Source organism: Serpula lacrymans, assembly GCF_000218685.1.
Source record: "Serpula lacrymans var. lacrymans S7.9 unplaced genomic scaffold SERLAscaffold_14, whole genome shotgun sequence".
In the NCBI taxonomy this organism is placed as follows: Eukaryota; Fungi; Basidiomycota; class Agaricomycetes; order Boletales; family Serpulaceae; genus Serpula; species Serpula lacrymans.
Genome location: NW_006763303.1, coordinates 302783 through 325204, shown reverse-complemented (window position 1 = coordinate 325204; position 22422 = coordinate 302783). Strand labels below are relative to the sequence as shown.

Here is a 22422-nt window from a genome sequence, read left to right as displayed (position 1 = left end):
GAACTTGCAGGTTCAGAGTGACAGAGCGCCTCACAGGTGTGACATCTTTTTGAAAACAAGAGTCTTTTCAATCCCTACGACGCTGATGGGGGCGAGTCTAGCGTTCGTCATTTAGCGGAAATGATTGGCATCATAGGTTCACCGACGCAGGATTTGCTTCAACGCAGTGTAACCTCGGATGATATTTCCAAATGCTGGTTCGAGAAGTCAGCACGGTGGGTTGGGGACGTCCCAGTCCCTGACACCCCTTTAAACTCCCTGGAGACTCGTTAGAAGGACAAGGATAAAACTGAGTCTTGGGGATTCATGAAAAAGATACTGAGATGGCTTCTAGAGGAGCGACAACGGCTAAGCTCTGAAGGTCATTGGCTTACATTTGACACTCAGTTAAAAGGCGTAGTCAAACCACAACATTGATACAGCAGACCACAGTTGGATGATCAAAAATTTGACCTGGGACGAAATTGACAGACAAAGAGCAAAGACTGCGAACTTGAAATAGACAGTTAAGAGGAATACCGCGACTGAAAGAAGGGAAGACTCTGGAGAGCCATTCATACTAGTAGGATGTCACGGTACAAGTCTTTTTCATCAATACGTTGCGAATAGATCGTTGTAGTTGAAACACGGAACAGATATTCACAAGGAGGCTGATGTGGTTCATGCCGAGTCGTAAAATTGTATCTCAAATTCCACATTACTGTCGTTCCCTGACACCGGGCGCTATTCTTCTCTCCACTGGCATACACTACGAGCATTCGCCGAAATCACTTGGTGCGACATACCAAAAGCACAGCGCTGACTGAAAGCCTACTATGGCTATGCTCCGGACCATAATTGGGAGTGAAAAGGTAAACAATGGGTCTAATATCGCATAACTATTCCTTTATGGGATGAGCCAAACCATCCCGTTCTAGGATATGACCGTAACATCATAATCACAGTAAGCCTATTCTTTGACTGTTGCAGATAATTTTGGCTGTTCCAGAGCTGCCACTTATCTTTCCCTTTGTGCGACAGGGAAATGCAATCCCACAAAGACTAGCAGTGAAGAATAGATAAAGACCAAACATGTATATTTTTACCTTTTGATTCTTTGTTCAATCTTGGAGCACACCGGTGAAAGTTTTCCATTTGCATCTCTGGTGTTAGACTGTTGCAACTTGCTATTTTGGCAATTGCTCGTAGTGATATCGTCAATAACCTGACAGAGCATAGCATGAAATCACCCAAACACCAAAAGAAGACGAGCTCATCGTTGTGACGAGCATCTACCACGATTCCGGACTCATTGGGAATTGGGATGATGGGAATGCTTTCCGAGCTAATATTTTTCAAGGTAAGTATCTCATGTTTTTATGATGCGCCTCCTAGTTGTATCGACTACAACGCAAACAGGCACAGAGTCTGAGAGTCAGTCAGATACAGGAAAGATGCGCCTCATTCCGAGTTAAGTAACTTTTGTATCCAAGTTTCACGTCATCTTTTGAAGTCGAAAATTGGATCCAAATCAAGTGGGTTTCCCGCCTTGTCATAGCTTGACAACGTGAACTCACCGTTACTTCCACCATGAAACCCCAGAAAAGAGGATGGGCAGCAGCTACCGCGAATACAGGCTTGCTGAATACATTGCAAGTGTGAGGCAACGATAAACTATAACAAAAACGAAACCTGTCTCCTTCTGCACTTGCAGGGAGTAAAAGGTTTGATGAGCTTGAGGTTGACAGACACTAGTAAATATAGCGAGTAGAGGACTTTGAGAGGTAAGCTTCAAAGGTTCTTGTTGAGGAGTAAAGCGGGTAAATTCAGTAATAGAAAACTAAGGAGCCATACATGAATAGGTAGGGCTTTATATAGTGAACTGTTCGTTCCTCAGATTGAAAGGAGAATATATGAAAAGTGGTCTGAGGAATTAATCGACCAATAAGAAAAAGAGAGAAGAACTATCGTACGACTTTTAACTTGATTAATCAGCAGATGAGAGATTTGTACTAATAATAGAGGTTTGTCACACGTGTTCAGGAACCGTATCCTCATGATGAGGTACGATCCTGAATAAGGTGTTTATTAGTATAACCAGGCTTTACTGAGGCTTGGAGCTGGTTGGCGAGATGCCTACTACCGGTCCTTACTCAGTGTGCTGGCTGGCTGGGAGCGATACCCAGTCTCTGATCTGTGATATAAAATGGTAGCAATGGTTAAGAAAGCCTGTGAGGGCTATGAGAAGTAAAACGGCAAATGATACCTCTAGCCCTAGAGCCAGAGGTGTAACGGGAAAAGTGTTCGAGAACCAAGACATAGCGAAGATAAGAAAATAATAAAATGGTCCTTACAGCAAGATAATGTTACTCAGGATATCTGGGTCTCACCATTTTACACCACAATGTACTCAAAATGATATTTGCATTTGTTTTTGCGAGACTTGGCTCTAGCAGCCTTAATCTTCCTTGCAAAACCAACAACTACAACTGAGGCTCTAAGCATTCATCTCATGTAGACGACTCGGGAGAAGACATATATTGGCTGCCTATAAACAGATACTATATATTAGCTTCTCCGTGCAGCTACAGAGAAACGAAGTACCTCCGCCTCTATTATCCGATCCCCCAACAATAACTGTAGGGGTACTACATGATCCTGGGCCCTGGTTTACCACTATGTTGTCATTCTGGTAAATATGGAGCGGCATGTTTATGGTTATGTTTGGTGCTCCCGTTTGAGTAGGAGCTGTATCCAGAATCGCGCGAACAAAACCATAGATGTTTGTTAAAGTTGATTCCTCTCCTTGATCTTGGTTAACGGGAGACTGTGGTGTGTTTCGAACCGTTTCTGAGTCAGATGTAGCCTCATTACGGTCATTTCCACCTTCTGGTTCTACCTCTGTGTCTACAGCCCAGCAAAGATCAACTCCGTGCTCGGGTATACAAAATAGTTGGGACCCACCGTTCTGAGCTTGAGCAACAAATTCCGCAGCAGTAAGAAAACTCGATAGGGTATTACGCAGCGACTCGTTTTCTAGGAAAGGTAGCCATCAGTCAAGATCGATAAAATACCTTGACCGACCTGCTGGTCGGACTGGGATGCTAAGCCGTGCTTGTTACGCACCCTCTATGGCCTCAACTCTCCTTCGTAAGATGCTTTCTGAGGTTTTCTATATTGTTGTAAATGATTGTAATCAGTTACTTCAATCAGATTTAATCACTCACTTGGGCTAATTTCATGAGGCTGCTGCTCTGTCGTAATACGATGTGACGTTGACGATGCATTTCAAAGGCCTTCAGCAGGTATTTGATATTCCATGGGTGCTTTGCTTCAAGTCTACGTCTAGTGACTATAAGACTGAATGACAATCAGATTATGAAGTAAGAAACATAACTCGGAGAAGCCATATCAATATTTACTCATCGATACGAATACTAATTCTGTCTATTTCACCAGTAATATCGATGTCCTGCTGTGTTTGGGAATGCATCTGTGATGAGCTCTACGGTGATCTCTTGATATATTCGGCTTTTCTCTAGCGTGGAGCATTTTGCAATGCGTTTGGGTAAATCGGCAAGGGAGGTCAGAATATCCATTCTGAGAAGCCCAGGGTTTGTGGCATTTTCCATGAAGTTCTGCAGGAGGGGAGGTAGGAATAATGGTATGAGCTACTTTTCTAACTCCTGGCGGAGACACAACTTCCCATACATGTATTTACTCATATAGGCCCTGCAACTGTTTCAGACAGGACAAACTGTTAAGTATACTTATTGGGGAGCTTACTTATTCAAGTTCACTGAAAGCAAATGCAAGCCTATCTGACTCTATCTGTAGTCCCCCCAGTCAGACCAAATTAATGCTATGACTGTCGATATCAGTACTCTATCTGACTTCACATGGGTTGGAAGACTGTCCGCTTGCCATATTACTTACTTGCTTACGTACATTTGTGACATGTTGACCTAAATCTAGTCTCCCAGTTGTTCCTCCTAACGCTCACGGTATGTTTGGCAGCACATTTATTCATGCTTTCCCGTTGCCGCCAGCTTCAAGCAGAAAAGGAAGCAGAGAAAGCACAGATAGAAGCACGGCTTGACCAACACGTGCTTGAAACATTTGGTGTACCTGTTTCGACTACTGCAGGCGCTCTCAAACCAGGGGAATTATGGTGGTGCAAGCATTATCAATGGTTTAAAGATGGTGGATATTTGCTTTGCTCTTGATATGCCCCTGATTGGGTCCCCTCATGGAAAGACACCAAGAAGGACTGGATGGACTGTGAAGATTGCCGAGGCCCCGTGGTATGTTGTGATCTGTATGTGTCATGCTCGTCAACAACACTGTTCCCAGATACAGCACATCTTGGACGCGACTTGTATAATTGATGGAACATTTGTGACTTTGAAGCTAATACGAAAATCACGCCATCTGTACAAGATCGAAATTGGACAACTGTTTTCAACAGAACCACTTGCTTCTGACCCTGACAATCATTGTGTGCCAATTTATGATGTGCTACACGTACCAGACGATGAGGATCAGGCTGTCATCGTTATGCCCTTGCTGCGACCGTTCACCGATCCATGTTTCGATACTTGTGGCGAAGTTGTTGAATGCTTTCGCCAGCTTTTTGTGGTAAAGAGCCTACAAAACCATTCTCTCGCATATCTCTAAATCAAATTTCTCCATTACCAGGGCTTGCAATTTATTCATAAACAACACGTCGCGCATTGGTATGTGCTATACATTGCTCGTAAGATCCACCACCGATGAATCACTGTTTAGCGACTGTATGGATTTGAACATCATGATGGATGCTACGTGTCTATTCTTCCATCCATTCCATCCACAAGACATCGACATGAGGCGTGATTACAAAGGGGAGGCCAAATCTTTAACTCACACACAGTGTCCACCGAAGTACTTTTATATCGACTTTGGTATATCTTGCTGCTATGATGCCAATAACACTGCACCTCTGGAAGAACCCATATGGGGAGGCAACAAAACTGTGCCCAAGTTTCAAAATTTGGACCAGCCTCGTAACCCATTCCTAACGGACGTGTACTATTTGGGAAATATGATTAGGAATGAGTTCCTGCTGGTAATTTTCTCGTAAGTTAGTCAAATGGACCAGTTGCTCACTTTTTTTTGTTATGTAGACAAAACATAGGTTTGAGTTTATGGCACCATTGGTGGGGGACATGGTACAGGAGGACCTGACCAAGCGGCCTACGATGGATGAAGTCATTACACGCTTTGACGAGATTCTCAAGCAGCTCAGCAGCTGGAAGCTACAATCACGCGTTGTCGACAAGGAGGATGGCAACATCATAGGCCTTTATTCATTGGACCCGCCATATCGGCTATATTGTCAGGAGAGTGTCGGCTATACCAGCACCTTAAAACCCTTGCGGTCTCTAACATTATACCTGCTACTTCTACTTATGGATTTACCCGAGGAACTGGATTCCTGGCCTCTGTGTAATGTACTTTATGTGACCAGGAGTCGCAGCTACACATAAATGTGTCATTGATTGCATTCGAGTCTGTTCGGAACATATCTCCATTCAAGTCGGTCAAAAGACTCGAAACTCGAAACTGATGAGGACCGATTTCAATGGTTTTAATGAACGGATACACGTGTGGTTCCTCTTTGGTTTTAATCCCTCAGGCTGGCCGATGTCGATGATGAGAACTGCAGTTAGAAAACCACACACAAAACAAACTAACACACAATCCTCCCAGATTCCACGGAACTTGTTTATGGGCTTTGCCTCCTAGAACAGTGGGTGCTCTGGTTGTTCGTGGGGTGGTACGTATAACGATCCTTCAAAGTAAAACCCAAAGATGTATGGGTGTGGGTTTTGAGGAGGAGGGATAGTTGGAATATAGAAAGATAGGGGCTTTGTGGCGAGTATAGACGAGCACTACCTTGCTAATGGTAGCACAAGGTAGGTTTGAGAACGACAAGATGACGAGGTTCCCAGTGATAGCAGGCTCCTGACGCACAAACTGTAGTGCTCAGAAGGACTCTAATCGAAAGGGATGACAATGACTTCAAAAGTGGGAAGTGACAATGACAGCAATTAACAGTGGTAGCAGTGGGAAGTGTTGTGACCACACTGGATCACAAGTAGCAGAGAGTAGTGAACTTGAGATTAGAGAAGAAGTCTGGATTGGAGTTCTTGTTTTTTTTTACAAGGTAAAATACAGGGGTTTATATAGTAAAAGAGAAGTAGGCTATGCACAGTATAGCTGTGCAAAAAGAATGAGAAAGAACATGAAGGAAGGAATGTATGCTGACGAATCCTGCGTAGGTAGTACAGGATAAGATTGTCAAAAAAAGGAAAAGAAAGGGATAGAACAATGAATGTTGTGAGTAATGTCACAGGTTTGTACAGCCATAAAGTAAAGTCCAATAGCAAAAAGAGAGCAGGAAAATCATAATGTCATGGGAAGATGTAGTAAAAAAGGGGCAAGGCAAAACACTATCAGTATCAACACAGTTCCTTTATTGTCAGTCAGGTATTCTAAAAAATATGTGTCCATAAAAATGATTCAAAAATCAAAAATAATCGCACTGTAAATGAATGTTCTGCTGAAAAAAAAGAAACTGGAGTCACCGGTCCACCACCTAGTCCAAATCCGACAGTTCCATGGCCTTACCAATGGACTGGTTGTGTTGGACCACCTGATCAAACGAGGGAGGGAGAGGAGTAGTTCCAATTTGGAACAAGTGAGTCCCAGGCAGTGTGTGGTAGGTGTAGCCGTAGCGAAGACAATGGACAAAAGATAAGTGTAACCCAAGTGAATGGGACAGCGATGAACATGGGCAACGCAAGGGGATGAACCTTCTCCAGCTCAAAAACTACCCACCCACACTCCAACCAGGCAAGACGAGCGACCAATGTTTTGATAGTATATGATGGCAGATCGACGTCATGAAGATGGACCTGTTGCCCTATTTGGACCAGCCGCCGGGGCTTTGCTGATATCAGCAGTGGCATGTGGTAGTCAACGGATTGGCGACGGAAGCAGATAGGAAGTGGTGACATCAGAAATGGTGGGGGAGCAAAGAAGATGAGGAGGAGGAGGGTGGAGGTGACGAGGAGGTGAACTAAAATGGGGATCCAGAAACGACTGTCGGATGAGAATAAAAACGAGAGTAAGGGACCCATGGTGGGGCTAGGCAAAGGAAGGGAAGTGAAGGAAACGACAAAAACGATGGCGCAATGCAATGTGTAGCCAATGGCGACGCGAAAATTTGCCGAAATGCTGAAACGCGGAAAGTACCGAATGGAAAGCAAAGGTGAGCGTGACTGGATTGCCTAATAGAGGTGGTGCTGATTAGCCACAAGTTCAAAAAAGGCAATATTAATTACTATTCCACGTGACACTGTGCCTGTGTGGCGCAAAGGCGAGTCTTTTTGAATATTTGCTTCGTTATTGACACCTGTCCATGCTACCAATCAACTTTGGTGCATGACAACGCCCCCACCCGAAAAGCAAGAACGTGGCCATGTCTGCAACCACGTCGCCTAAAAGAGGAAGCCAAGGTAGCAGAGGTAGTTTTCCAGGCTGAGGAGGGAGACAATATGACCCTAAAGAAAGATCCTCCGAGAAAGGCGAAGTTGAATGCTACAACTGTGGAGGTAAAGGTCACATCAGCTGAGACTGCCCCAGTGAAAAACACGATCGCAGAAACGATGCAAAAAAGGACGCACCAGCTGAAGGAAAGGGGAATACCCAAGAAGATGGTAACAAGGGCAAGACGCCCGAACAGGCAAATGTTGCAATTGTTGGGCGTGAAGAAGAGGGGATATGGTGTGCCATAACCCCCAAATCCCTGGCAGAAATAAAAGAGTCAGCTTTCTACAAAAACAACGAGAGCCTTACCAGCTACCACAAGACTGTGGAACTATACGACTTGGGTGCTACTGCTCATTTTACGCCCTACCGAGACCTCTTGACAAACTCCTGAACCATCCCCCCCCCAACCTGTCAGTGCAGCGAATCAAGATTCATTTGCCGCCATAGGAGAAGGAGACCTCATAATCAGGGTGCCAAATGGTGATACCACCACCCAGATCACGCTGAAAGACATCCTTTATGCCCCAGGAATTGCCTATACCTTAGTATCCATTGGCCGGATAGACCAAGCAGGTTATACTGCTACCTTTAAACAAGGAAAAGGCATCATCACCAATGCTTCAGGTAAGGTCATTGGCCGTGTACCAAGGTTGGGAGGTCTCCACAGATCAAAGTGGTCAGGCCACACAGGAGAAAGTGCAAACATTGCGATTGAAAGACTCACTGTAATGGATCTCCACAAGCGCATGGGACATATAGCGCCGGCAACAGCCAAACAAATGGTTGAAAATGGGCTGATTCAAGGAATCCAGTTGATACCTGGCGACGAGAATACCTTTTGTCAGTCATGCGTACATGCAAAAACAACGCGGGAATCCATACCCAAAGTCAAAACTGGCGAGCGTGCGACTGCATATGGTGATGAGATACATACGGACCTTTGGGGTCCAGCGCCCATTGAAACGCTTGGAGGCAAACATTACTATGTTGCCTTCACAGATGATAAGACACGGGAGACTCACCTTTTCCTGATACATGACAAGAGCGATACCTTCTCACAATTTTGCATATACGAGGCCTGGCTGCAAAACCATATGAACACTGCTGTAAAGATTCTACATAGCGATTGAGGTGGCGAGTTCTTGAGTGGAGAGTTTGATGAGTACCTGGAAAAGAAGGGAATAGTCAGGAAACTTACCGTCCATGACACTCCCGAGCAGAATGGGGGGGCTGAACAAGTCAACCACACCCTCATGGAGAAGGTACGCACTATGCTGCATGGAAGTGGATTACCCAAGTTTCTATGGGGTGAGGCAGTCAAACATGCCGTTTGGCTCAAGAATTGAACCTCAACAAAAGCACTTACTGGGATGACACCACACAAAGCGGCCCATAACGTAGAACCAGATCTCTCTACCTTGAAGGAATGGGGCTGCCAGGTATGGGTGCACTATAGCGGTGGCTCTAAACTTGACGCACGTGCGCGCACTGGGCAATGGATGGGATTTGATGCCGAGAGTAAAGGCCATCGGATTTTCTGGCCAGACAAACGAACTGTTAGTGTGGAGCAATCTGTTATTTTTGCACCTGTGAGTGACTCACCGGGCAGCAACAATGATCAGACCCCCTTTAGGCTTGAGGGGGAGAATGATCCTATAACATTGCAAGCGCCAAAAGGGAGTCAAATCATTGACTTGTATGATGCTGAGGATGCTCCAAAGGAAGACGCACCTTACGCTCCACCCGAAGTGCAGCAAATTCCCCCCAATCCCCCCAATCTTGATCATCTTGACAATCGTCCTCAGCCTCCTCCTCTTCCTCAACCCCCAGCCCCCCGCCGAAGCACTCAAATCCGTCAACCAGCGCAGTACGTGTGTGACCTACTTCAGGGAAAAGGGTCAGTATCAGGACTCGACGACGGACCCATTTTACCGAGAGGAATCCAGCTAAATATCAACGATGCTGATGGGAGCAATGAAGAAGAGCAAAACAATGAGGCCCTGAGAGACTTGGCCCAAAATGTGGCCATGGTCGCATGCATGGCCGATCTTGATGGCATTGAGCCGAGGACCGTCGAAGAAGCCCAAAGACGCCCAGATTGGGATAAATAGGAGTTAGCCATAAAAGAAGAGCCAGAAAGATTAGATAAGGCGGGAACTTGGACTTACACCGAAAAACCGAAAGGCGCCAATGTTGTAGGCAGCCATTGGGTGTTCAAGATCAAAAGGACCACTTCTGGCGACGTCGACAAATATAAAGCCAGGCTGGTGGCCCAGGGCTTCAGCCAAGTCAAAGGAATTGACTATTTTGACATGTTTGCCCCTGTAGCCAAGATGGCATCCCTCAGAATTATATTAGCAATGGCCGCAAGAAATGACTGGGAGACTCACCAAATGGACGTCAAAAGTGCCTATTTAAACGGCAAGCTAGACGATGACAAGGTCATCTTCATGCGGCAACCACCTGGATACAGTGCTCGTGGCCGTGAATTGATGGTACTACGCCTAAACAAGACCCTATACGGTCTTAAACAGGCCGGGTGCAGGTGGTACCAAACGCTATGCAACAGACTTAAAAAGATGGGTTTAGTCAGGTGCGAAACGGATAACACTGTTTTCTTCAAACGCGAAAATGAAGAACTCACTATAATTGCCGTGCATGTTGACGACATGACCCTAATCACAGCATCAGCAGCTAGCATGAAACGCCTGAAGGCCAACCTGGCAAAGTTATTTGAAGTGAGCGACCTGGGGGAACTCCACTGGATGTTAGGTATCGAGATTAAGAGAGATAGGGCAACGCGCTGTCATGCACCAAAGTTGATTGGTAGCATGGACAGGTGTCAATAACGAAGCGAATATTCAAAAAGACTCGCCTTTGCGCCACACAGGCACAGTGCCACGTGGAATAGTAATTAATATTGCCCTTTTTGAACTTGTGGCTGATCAGCACCACCTCTATTAGGCAATCCAGTCACGCTCACCTTTGCTTTTCCATCCGGTACTTTCCGCATTTCGGCATTTCGGCAAATTTTTGCGTCGCCACTGGCTACACATTGCATTGCGCCCTCGCTTTTGTCGTTTCCCTTACTCCCCTTCCTTTGCCTAGCCCCACCATGGGCCCCTTCCTCTCCTTTTTATTCTCACCCGACGGTCGTTTCTGGGTCCCCATTTTAGTTCACCTCCTCGTCACCTCCACCCTCCTCCTCCTCATCTTCTTTGCTCCCCCACCATTTCTGATGTCACCACTTCCTATCCGCTTCCGTCGCCGATCCGTTGACTACCACGTGCCACTGCTGATATCAGCAAAGCCCCGGCGGCCGGTCCAAATAGGGCAACAGGTCCATCTTCATGACGTCGATCTGCCATCATATACTATCAAAACATCGGTCGCTCGTCTTGCCTGGTTGGAGCGTGGGTGGGTAGTTTTTGAGCTGGAGAAGGTTCATCCCCTTGCGTCGCCCATGTTCATCGCTGTCCCATTCACTTGGGTACACTTATCATTTGTCCATCGTCTTCGCTACAGCTACACCTACCACACGCTGCCTGGGACTCACTTGTTCCAAATTGGAACTACTCCTCTCCCTCCCTCGTTTGATCAGGTGGTCCAACACAACCAGTCCATTGGTAAGGCCATGGAACTGTCAGATTTGGACTAGGTGGTGGACCGGTGGCTCCAGTTTCTTTTTTTTCAGCAGAACATTCATTTACAGTGCGATTATTTTTGATTTTTGAATCATTTTTATGGACACATATTTTTTTAGAATGCCTGACTGACAATAAAGGAACTGTGTTGATACTGATAGTGTTTTGCCTTGCTCTTTTTTTACTGCATCTTCCCATGACATCATGATTTTCCTGCTCTCTTTTTGCTATTGGACTTTACTTTATGGCTGTACAAACCTGTGATATTACTCACAGCATTTATTGTTCTATCCCTTTCTTTTCTTTTTTTGACAATCTTATCCTGTACTACCTACGCAGGATTCGTCAGCGTACATTCCTTCCTTCATATTCTTTCTCATTCTTTTTGCACAGCTATACTGTGCATAGCCTACTTCTCTTTTACTATATAAACCCCTGTATTTTACCTTGTAAAAAAAAACAAGAAATCCAATCCAGACTTCTTCTCTACTCTCAAGTTCACTACTCTGCTACTTGTGATCCAGTGTGGTCACAACACTTCCCACTTCTACCACTGTCAACTGCTGTCATTGTCACTTCCCACTTTTGAAGTCATTGTCATCCCTTTCGATTAGAGTCCTTCTGAGCACTACAGTTTGTGCGTCAGGAGCCTGCTATCACTGGGAACCTCGTCATATTGTCGTTCTCAAACCTACCTTGTGCTACGATTAGCAAGGTAGTGCTCATCTATACTCGTCACAAAGCCCCTATCCTTCTATAAATTCAACTATCCCTCCTCCTCAAAACCCACACTCATACACCTCTGGGTTTTACTTTGAAGGATCTTTATACGTACCACCCCACGAACAACCAGACCACTCCACTGTTCTAGGAGGCAAAGCCCATAAACAAGTTCCGTGGAATCTGGGAGGATTGTGTGTTAGTTTGTTTTGTGTGTGGTTTTCTAACAGCAGTTCTCATCATCGACAGCGCACCCTATACCTGTCCCAACGCAGCTATATCGACACCATAATCAGGTGCTTCAACTTAGAAGATGCAAAAATGTTAGCAATCCCGATGGTGGCAAGCACGTACCTAAGCAAGGACCAAGGTCCTAAAACACCAGAGGATTACGCAGAGATGCGAGATGTCCCATTTAGAGAGGTGGTGGGATTGCTGATGTATGCGGCAATTGGCACTCGCCCCGACATTGCACATGCTGTTGCAATTCTCTCGTGATTTGTCGAAAATCCAGGTCCTGCTCACTGGGAGGCAGCCAAAAGAGTAATTCGATATCTAAAGGGAAGCAGAGAGTTGTGGTTAGCGTACGGACCAGATGAGCATGGACTCACTGGATACACAGATGCAGATGGAAGCATGAACGAAACAAGGCAAGCCATATCCGGGTATGCCATGATACTTGATGGAGGTGCCGTTTTGTGGTATTCAAAGCAGCAAGAGATAGTCGCATTGTCCACAACAGAAGCTGAATATGTTGCAGCCACCCATGTGACAAAAGAAATCCTGTGGATGCGAATGTTCATCAGCAAATTATTCGGAGAAGACTTACCTCCAATGGATCTACGATGCGACAATCAATCGGCAATTGCGTTGGCCAAGGATGGTCAATATCACGCCCAAACAAAGCACATTGATATTTGTTACCATTTTATCCGACATGCTATCGAAGATGGAAAAGTCGAGATCAGCTATTGCCCAACCGAAGGCATGACAGCAGATATACTCACAAAGCCTTTACCTTCAGCCAAAGTCAAGCACTTTGCCAGCACGCTCGGACTCCGTATGGCTTGAGGGGGAGTGTTGGAGATAGAGAAACAAGTGTCGTACGAAGAGAGGAAGTGGTGCAAGCGCCGAACTAGGCAGGCCTAGTAGATGGAGTGGCCCGTGCGCCATCAGATAGCATTTATTTTTTTGATTCCGTTCTCCCATATATACGCTGTTGTCATTAGGCAGACACCTCAGACATTCATTCAAAGTCTGAGTTATTCTTTGCTAGATCATATCTGAGCGATTACACGCTGCTAGTATCATATATTGTCATTCCCCACCATTTCAGATGCTACTGAGTATTCGGACGTCACATAGTCACATTTCCTGATACTATCGTTGGACACCGGATGCAACCGGTAAGAGATATGCACTTGGGCCTCCAGAGGCTCAACAATCACTGTACAGGTAGCTAGAAAATTGTCAGATGTAGAATATAGTATAGAGAATATAATTGTGAAAGAATTTAGTGAATAGCTTATCTGTAGCAACAATGACAGACCTGACACTATGCTCTTGAACTCCAGAAGTGTGAATTTTGAGGGAAAGATGGCCAGATTTGACCAGATCTCATGCTGGGAATATTGCAATATCTTTCTAGAAAACGTCAATAGGTAGGCCCCTACAATGCCAGATACTTACTGAGCTGATTGGGGCCTCAAAGTGTCTGGAGAAACGAAAACAATGATGGAGTCGTGACTAGGCGACCGAAACAGGCAATCACACACCAAGATAATCAATCAAGGACCGCTAGATACCACCAGCGTCAGGACTTGGTGTGACCTGGCGGAATTTGACTTGTAAGCTCCGCCTGATTTGGTCTGTGAGTGCCACTGTGACCCAGTGTGACCAGAAATTGCAGAACCATTCCAAAACATGTGTCGTCTTTTCGGTTTTGTTCCGCTGCTCCAATGCTTCAAGTTCTTGCTTATTTTTCTACATAGGCAGCTAGAAAACTAAAAAATCATATCTACTGGTCAAGTTCCGACAGTCTAAAGCTCAACGACTGGTGATTTATTCAACTTCTCCCCAGACCAATTGCACCTATTGTCCAACGATAGTACCCACCAAACTGGCACAACAGGAGTGATTTCTGTGAAAAATGCGGGACTCAATAACTACTTTGTTTTTCAAGCTGAAAAAACTTCTAGGAGGGTTTTTGAGGCCGTAGAATTCACCGAGAGAGTTATCTAAAGTACACTGTAAGTGGAACGTGCCTATTCAGACAATTGTCCGAATCCCCAGTATGTCCGAAAAGGTGGGGAACGACAGTAAGCCGCTATACAAAGTAGTTTGATTTGTTGATGCGGGCAACTCCGAGTGGGAGTTAACCTGTACCACTCGCTGGCATTTCTTCAACTAGTCCAGTAATCCACACTATCTAGAAAATCAAATGCTATCCGAAACTTATATTATCACCATTATTTGGAAGAAGATCAAGCCTCTGACCTGGAAGCAAAGCCCACTTTAAATTTGATTCGGGGATGAGTGTACCACTCACTATGTCTGACTAGAACTCGGAGGTTAAGAAGGACATAGTAATCAGGACACTGGTAGAGATAAATTTTCTCATGTGAATCATACGCGTACTGTTGTACGTCAATGGGTGTGTCTTGATTCGAAATCTTTGTCTTGACCATGCACATACAGTTTTGAGGGACCTTCCCCGCTGTTTCGCTTGTTGCGCATGTGGCTGATGGGGGTAGATATAGGTGTCTTTCGTGTGCAGTGATTCCTGTTGTGGTGCTGGGACAGTTCTTCAACACTCTGGCTTTTACACCGAAAAGCCGATTCCACCATCAACCCTCCACGGGGATCTTTGACAGAGGCCTTGACATTTCTGTTGGTCCTATGGAGACGGAGACGGTAAGTGCCTGGAATTTGCGTACCGTAATGGTCATTCACCAACGTGGCGAAGCATTATGACGGCCTTGCAAAGCCGGTCATGTCAAGGTTGTTGTTCAACAGCTAGGTACGAAGAGACACAGCCATGATTATGATGTACTTGGGAGTCATGTGCTTTCTACTGGAGGACTGGACTATGCTCACCGTGGTACAAGCACCCCACAAAGAGACAGACGCCATCATTGCATGGAAGCTAATGCCCGCGTCCTGTTCCTGGATGACGTCCTATTCTGAGACCGTTCGATCATCCATTAAGGTCTCACTCACCAAATTATGCCGCTTTTCTGCAAAGGTTCCTAACTCTGTACTCGGGATTACCTGAAATAACTCAAATCGACGGTCTCGAACTGAACCCCCGAGTACAGCAACAGAATGGCCGTTGACAGGTGACCATATGCTCAAGTTCAAAGTCAAGACACCGAGCTTCTAACTGACGCCTCCTAAACGACCGCTCTCAGGACGGATCATGTGTCAGGTAGGCCCATGACTTTGCATAAAAGGGCCAGAAGAAGTTGGAGATCTAGCAGTCTAGCATACATCTCCCCCTCGGCATAACTCTCAATATGAAGTTCACAATCTTCGCTCTTGCTCTTGCATCTACTTTGGTCCCTGCCATCTATGGTTCTCCTGCCACTAGTGGTACAGGTTCGTCATGTCGTGATATCTCACCGATACATGTTCTGAGGAAGATGCGCTTGTGTTGGTTTACAGACTTCACCTGCGAGGACCAGCAGGTCGTCTCTACCTCGTACATCGGAGAAGCTCAGAACGTCAAGTCCGAAATCGTGACCTGTTCAAACACCCCGAAAGCCCCTACGAGCCTCGTGAGTCAGGCTGTCCCCGTGAACGTGTGCGGTGCGACTTGCACCACGAACTGCTTCACTCCCTCTGGTGGAGGCCCCGACCCGAATGATTGCCAGGTCAGTCTTCCTTAGCCTCTCCTACCTTTCCGTATTCTCATCATATCCAAGGTTATTGCCGACGCGTTATTGTACGACAGCCAAAACGTCGGTAAGTACCTATTGACTTCGCCCATCATCATAACCAGTCACTGACGGTGGTGTGGACAGGGGCACTTTTCAACATTACCGCTGTAAGCCCATTTACTTTAACTTGGTGCTCAGGCCTAGTTCATCGTTAACTCTGTCTGTTTTACGAAAATAGGCCACATCGGGTGTTGTGATGCAATACCAATCCTGCGAGACGTTCTTCATCGACCAGGCGAGCTACAACTTGACCTATTGCAGGACTGACTGGGTACGTGTCATTCTCCGTTCTTCCGTGAATATATAAATAATGCATATGTTGCATACCATTGTAGTCCAGCCTCGTTAATTACATCGCCTTCAACTGCCAGGCCACCCAGAACGCTCACGGAGGCAATTGCGTTGCGAGTGACCAGACATGGTTTGTCCAGTAAGTACAATGGCTACAAAGACAATCTCTCGGCCTGCTACGTCTAGCTACGCTCTGACTGACCATGGTACCTCCATTAGGGTTCAAACATCAACTTAAATATGTGGTGTGAAATGGGTAACGGACATTGGATTGCGGTAAAATGGTACTGGGACCAAAAGTGTGGTTGAACGCTGTTATATCTGATCTGGGACATGGTTTTGTTTGGTAACTTTTACTGGGTTTTGTAGTTTGAAATTGGACATGACGTGATACGTGATAATTAAAATTTGATGTACTCGTATCTCGACTTGTTGTGAGCATGACCTTCTGCTAAGATTGAGTGAAATTATACCTCAGCCTTTGTGCCTTCCCCTCAGATACAGATACCCTCAAAGGTTCAGCTTTCCTTTGGACTCTATATTTCTTGATAATGACTTCTGAAACGAATCGTATACTTAATCATGAACTAGAACACAACACAGCTATTGATACCAATCTGGACAAAGATCTACTACAGTTCACCTCACAACACCACCAAGGAAGGTACAACCACGTCGCGGCATGGTAATAAGGATACATCTACTTGAACTGCAAGAAAACATGAGCACATAATGCACGAGCCAAATGGAAGGGCACACTCACGTTCTTTCCGTCTTTCCAAACTTTGCCGTCAATCTCGAGATCCCAGGCCAAAGCACCCTCAAAGAACTTCTTGTCATCTGCGTTATCCAGATCGAGCTGCTTGTATTCGTAACTCTCGTAATCTGGGGCGGCATTAACCACGGGGGTGGCTTCTTGACCACGCAGGATCAGAGCTCCGGCGATGATCGACGCGTTGGATTCGCCAAGAACACCAACCGAACCAAAGAGGTATTTACGCGAAGCCTCCAAACGGTTGAAGAAACCGCCAATTTGGTTGGAGGACATGAATGTCAACGTGAGCTCCTCGTTGTATTTGAAGTCAACACGCCAGACTGAGAAACCATCTTTGTCGAAGCTGAACGAGGGCGATAAAACAGCGTTAACGGCGTATAATGTGATCAGAAATGTGAAGGCGCATACTTCTCGTAGAACCACTCTAGTGCTCCTCCAGGACCGCGCGTGTCCTTGTTAGAGTAGGCACGTTTCCAGTCTTCGAGGTTGAAAGTTGATTTTGGGAGCGAGTCGAGGGGGTTCTTGGCTTTGGGTTCTTCAGGAACCAAAGGCTCATCCTCCTCATCGTCTTCTACCTTCTTTGGTTTCTTTTCTTTAGGGGCAGCAGGGGCGGGGGCAGCAGCAGCAGGCTTCTTCTCCTTTGCTGGCGCAACGTACTGTGCAGCCTTCTCAACGTAGGTAGTCTCGCCAAAGATTTCCTTAAGCTTTGGTTGGTTAGCCAATGTTTCGAAATGGCGGATTGTGTTGGGAAGCTTAGCACGAGCGGAAGCGTCAATAGCAAGGCCAACAGCACGTTGAAAGCTGGAGGCCACTACGATATCTGCAAGGGTGATGCGCTCGGTAACAAGGAAAGTGCGGGTGGCAAGAACGGTTTCAAGAGTGTTGATAGCGCGGAGCTGACGTTCAGCGAGCGTGTTGTGGATCTAGTCGGTGGATATATTATCAGGACAATCAGACGAATTAGAAAGTGGAATAAAGAGACTCACAGGCTTGTTGTACGGTGTAAGGTACCCGTTCAACATTTGCCACATGATATCGTTAGGTGTTGAGATTTCTGACTCTGCGAAGTGAACCCATTGGTCTACGAGGGCTGCCTCCTGGTCGTTTGTGCCCAAGAGATTCGAGTTGGGGGCGAGTGTGGAAACTGAATAAGAAAAAACGTTAAGTGACATTATTCCCTAGCATGATGATGATTATATAGTAACTATGCCCTCCATGTCAACACCATCATTATAAATATAATAATGATACAATTCTCAAATCTCAAATATCCTCCAGACTGGTATAAGAGAGATTTAAAGATCATAAGCATACTGACGATATCGTGCAATGGGAGCTCCCTCAAACAGCTTGAAGCCATCGGCAGTCTCCAAAGCTGGGATCTTTCCATGGGGGAATTTTGCGGTGAATTCGGGCTTTTTGTTGTCCTCAAAGTGCTTGTATTCAGGAAGGTCGAGCTGAAGGCCAGCAAGAGCAGCAACGCTCCTGATCTAGATATCCAGGAAATGCAAAGAGTATCGATGTAAGCGACCTCCGGTTTCGTAAAGATTAATCATCGCTGCAAAAGAGCACGTACGACGATAGCCTGGCGCATTCCAGGGACTGTCCAAAGCGTACCAACGGCAGACATTTTGTATTGCGAGTATACGGCAACGATAAAGGAGATGGGAGAAGAGGACAAGGAGGAGATGCGATTGATTGTCTGTGACTCGGTTGTCTGAAATTTTTAGATAAAAATCAATAAGAATCGATCATCTATTGCCATGTGCCTTAGGGCAGGCCTTATCGATGGGCTGGGCTAGGGTTCGACCCTGGCCCTTGCCTTTATTCCCTGAGGCGCGACCGTATTCTGCCGTCGTCGTCAGCGCCAACATCGACAACAAAAGCCCACGCAAACATGAAAGTATTTGTTCTCAACCTAGCTCTCATGTATTCTGCGACAAGTATACCTGCTCAAAGGTCCTGAGCTTTCCTACCATATTCGAGTGCAGCACTCGACTAGGTTTATTTGGCGGACCCTTTCCATCGCAACCAGGACTTGGTAAAATTATTAACCACCTTAGTAGTCCTTTGATAAAGTACAGCCTACTATCTCCGTTCGACGTGGCGACTTGGGGAGAAATGACCACTTATGCCCAATTGGACGATGTTCAGCTGCGAAATGAACTTGTGACCGATTTAGAATTTTTTTGGACCGCTACAAACTTCAAATAGCTGTACACTTTGAAACATTGACTCAACAAGATTTGAACCTATGCAATCGAAGAGGAACTCATTTTGGCACTCATGTTCTCCCCTAATTGGTTAGTACTTGAACCTGTTCATGTTCTTTGCGAGGTTCACTGCGTCGTAAATGGCCAAATTTTCTAAAGATAAGAAAGATGTGAGTGCTATCTCGCTGTGCTGCCCTTCTAAACTCGATCATCCTCCATCCTCAGGCGGAGAGGTCACTATTACACCACGTTGAAGTGTGTCCCATACCGTGAAACTCTGACCACTCACTCGTATGTTATATTGTTCACCTGGTATTGGTTGAACAAGAAATAAATATCATGGCACCTGTGCAATACTTCTGCGAGAGCTGTGGTAATCACCCTGGCTATTCATCAGCTCCATTTACGACGTTGGCATCATCGGCTCATATAACGCACTATTAGACTAGCATATGTTTCACTCGAACCTACCTACCCCAAGCTAGAATGCAATATGCTATCCTCAAATCCCTTACGATCCCCCTTGAACCCTTCCAAGCCATCCATAGCCACCTTCCTACGGTACGCTTCACTATCATAATAGTCTTCAGGCTCAACTCCTGCGCGAGGAATCCACCCCGTAGGGCACGGTTTGGAGGTGAAGCTAGTAATAATGTCTTGAGCAGTGGACCTGCCAGAATCAATAGCTCCAGTGATCCATGTGTGGTGGCGACTGAGGTGCTCTCCTGCGAAATAGATATTGGCTTCGGGGCGACGAGCAATATCAAAATACTGCGAGAACTGCCCAGGAAAGAACATTGCATCACCAGTAGGATTGTGTTCGGACCAAGCCAAATCTTCGGCTGTGATGAATTGGTCAAAGACGTCGATATCCTTGAACACTTTTGAGAGATGACACAGAGAGCTCCTGAGACGCTCGCTGAAAGGGATGGAGGACCATACCGATGCATCCGTGTTCCAGGAATACAGGAGCAAAACACCTGGTCCATCAGAGTTGATACCGTATGATGGATAAACGATCCAACGGATGGGTAAATCAGTCGTTGATTGTCCTCCTATGGAAGGAGGCTGCACATGCTCCCAGAATCGGGTCTTGAAGCGTATGCCGATTTTGTACAACGCCTCAAAGTACATGGCCCGGATTGCTTGCTCCTTTGTCGGATCCCAACGGGGACGCTCAGGTATCATCCTCAGCGCACTAGGTGGGATAGCAAGGACGATCTTGTCAAACGTACCCTCCACTCGGCCACCAGGTGTATCTGCGTAAACCTTGACCTGGTCGTTTTCCTGCTCGATTTTCTGGACACGCGCACTGAAGGTAATATTGTCCATCCCAACTACCCCAGCCAGCGCCTGTGGAAGTTTGTCCATTCCGTCTTCGAGCGTGAGCCATGCTTTCGTAGAGAAGTCCATGTTTTGCATTACGAGTTCGGAGAAGCTAAGGGCGAACTGGTTGGTCTGAGAGCACATGGTCTCGACAAAATCAATAACGGATTCTGGCCAATTAAGATCTAACAAGTAGGCACGGAAAGACACTTTGTCGTACTTCATAAGGAGCTTCCACCCGGCTTCGAAATCTCTCCCTAATAGATCAAGAAAGGACTCGATAGCGCTTAACAGTAAGGCATCGGCAGTTTGGTTGTTGTAAGGTTCTGGGAGGTTGAATCCAAGTGCCATAGCAGTGTTATGATCACTGACATTCTTTAAAATGCCGTTTATGAAGATACGATTGCCGGGAGTGGTAAGGAGATAAGGTATGAGATTGAGACCAGCGTGGTGAGTGTCTTTTAGAAGACGAATCAGGTTTAGAGTTGGCGCATGCATTCTAGTATCGGGAATACGCATGGCACCCGCCTCGAAGTATTGGTTCTTTTCGGATGTAAAACGATGGGTTTTAACACGCCCGCCGACCCTCCCATCCACTTCGTATAGATGAACTTCAACTTTAGGATCCTTCGACAGTTGCAACCGATATGCTGCATAAAGCCCAGACATACCAGCCCCAACGATGCCCACGCGTTTTGTTTCACTGAAAATTGGCAGCATTGAATTAAATTCCCATAGCAAAGTAAGAAGAAAGCGCTACTTTTGCGACATGAGGGGTGCAATCAATGATTGACGTATATGATCCGTGAAAGTGCTCTATTTGTCTTTTATATGAAAGTCAGGGTGCCATCGGAGGAGAGCAAAATGTAAGAATAGACTCACATCGAGGGAGTAACACTTGCAGTGGAGATCCAATATGAAGCAGAAGGATTTGAGGCATAATATATATCTGGATAGTAGACGCCTACATCGGCAAATCAATCGTCTACTCCCTTGCTTGCGGCAATTTGTGTATAGCAACACACTACTCAAGCTTACGCAGCGTTGAAGCCGGTGACTCCGAGATTTGTTAAGCGTCAACGTGGATTACTCTTTGTCGCGGAAAGGGGATGTGTAGAAGCGTAGAAATAGCGGCCATTAGGTAGAATGAATTGAAGGATCGAAGTCCAGTGGGTCTGCCGTACACGTGGAGGACGAGAGAAGGATGAAAGTACCGAAGTATCGGGATACAGTCGATAATTGTTCTGTCATAAACCTAGGAAACGAGGGGGAAGGGGGGACTGCAGACAAGAATTTTCGAGGCATGAAATCCTCAGTGGATCATTGGCTTGTGACATCATATCATGTCTGGTTCTGAGTGATGCCACAACCGCCCTAGCTCTATAAGTTGCGCAGCGTGTCATTCTATCTTTGATCACGATGCATGAAGTGATACCTCTCACCTGAACGAACCCAATATCTGGCCTTAGTTCACCATCTCCTGGCCTCTTCTGGGCCCGGGCTACACGATAATCGCATGACAGCCAGGTTTCACCCCACTAAACATCCGAGCCAGGTCAGAAAGCTCTTATTGGGGTAAACATATAACAACCTACGCACCCCTTACCACCCCGATATCACACCCTCCCCGGAAATAAAAAAATACCCTGCCGCATGCTGCCTTGTCAAGGACCAGCGGCCATCACGGTGTGTATGGGAATGAGAATAAGTGAGTTGACATAGCTGTTCTCCTTATACCAGAGAGAATATCAAATCTCATACGAGTCCACTTCATCCAATTATATGGTGCATTGAGTTTCGTGACAGGTGAAGATATGTAGTACCGTAATTGCGGATTTGAATGGGCAAACTTGCTCGAATCACGCATGTGACACACGTGATTGAATACATCCGATAGCATGAAAGGGTTCCAGCCAGGAGAGGTATGATTCGTACACAAA

At 46.0% G+C, this 22422-nt stretch overlaps 7 protein-coding genes across 7 annotated transcripts; 3 read left to right on the top strand and 4 right to left on the bottom strand.

The window, feature by feature from the left end:
* Positions 1-2489: 2489 nt before the first annotated feature.
* On the bottom strand, positions 2490-3611 carry SERLADRAFT_442354 (uncharacterized protein; the record flags this gene model as incomplete). Its single annotated transcript, XM_007322897.1, has 5 exons — positions 2490-2527; positions 2584-3015; positions 3106-3151; positions 3207-3339; positions 3436-3611. The coding sequence occupies 5 exons, from the start codon at positions 3609-3611 to the stop codon at positions 2490-2492; spliced, it is 825 nt and encodes a 274-aa protein (XP_007322959.1).
* A 396-nt stretch (positions 3612-4007) lies between these two features.
* SERLADRAFT_373636 (uncharacterized protein) lies at positions 4008-5388 on the top strand (the record flags this gene model as incomplete). Its single annotated transcript, XM_007322896.1, has 7 exons — positions 4008-4182; positions 4237-4283; positions 4333-4617; positions 4678-4715; positions 4768-5086; positions 5145-5291; positions 5320-5388. 7 exons carry the CDS (start codon positions 4008-4010, stop codon positions 5386-5388), a joined length of 1080 nt encoding a protein of 359 aa, XP_007322958.1.
* Positions 5389-8945: 3557 nt separating this feature from the next.
* On the top strand, positions 8946-9686 carry SERLADRAFT_442351 (uncharacterized protein; the record flags this gene model as incomplete). Its single annotated transcript, XM_007322895.1, has 1 exon — positions 8946-9686. One exon carries the CDS (start codon positions 8946-8948, stop codon positions 9684-9686), a length of 741 nt encoding a protein of 246 aa, XP_007322957.1.
* A 4590-nt stretch (positions 9687-14276) lies between these two features.
* On the bottom strand, positions 14277-14897 carry SERLADRAFT_477589 (uncharacterized protein; the record flags this gene model as incomplete). The annotated part of the gene is made up of 2 exons (XM_007322894.1): positions 14277-14382; positions 14436-14897. The coding sequence occupies 2 exons, from the start codon at positions 14630-14632 to the stop codon at positions 14376-14378; spliced, it is 204 nt and encodes a 67-aa protein (XP_007322956.1).
* Positions 14898-15247: 350 nt separating this feature from the next.
* On the top strand, positions 15248-16621 carry SERLADRAFT_400355 (uncharacterized protein; the record flags this gene model as incomplete). Its single annotated transcript, XM_007322893.1, is given in 10 exon segments — positions 15248-15357; positions 15371-15374; positions 15391-15392; positions 15416-15536; positions 15603-15811; positions 15863-15902; positions 15962-15984; positions 16056-16148; positions 16213-16307; positions 16388-16621. The coding sequence occupies 7 exon segments, from the start codon at positions 15455-15457 to the stop codon at positions 16404-16406; spliced, it is 561 nt and encodes a 186-aa protein (XP_007322955.1).
* Positions 16622-16682: 61 nt separating this feature from the next.
* Positions 16683-18663, bottom strand: SERLADRAFT_400352 (uncharacterized protein; the record flags this gene model as incomplete). The annotated part of the gene is made up of 6 exons (XM_007322892.1): positions 16683-16877; positions 16932-17286; positions 17352-17866; positions 17930-18087; positions 18262-18433; positions 18520-18663. The coding sequence occupies 6 exons, from the start codon at positions 18571-18573 to the stop codon at positions 16869-16871; spliced, it is 1263 nt and encodes a 420-aa protein (XP_007322954.1).
* Positions 18664-19571: 908 nt separating this feature from the next.
* Positions 19572-21253, bottom strand: SERLADRAFT_417972 (uncharacterized protein; the record flags this gene model as incomplete). Its single annotated transcript, XM_007322891.1, has 3 exons — positions 19572-21132; positions 21154-21185; positions 21243-21253. The coding sequence occupies 3 exons, from the start codon at positions 21251-21253 to the stop codon at positions 19628-19630; spliced, it is 1548 nt and encodes a 515-aa protein (XP_007322953.1).
* Positions 21254-22422: the final 1169 nt, after the last annotated feature.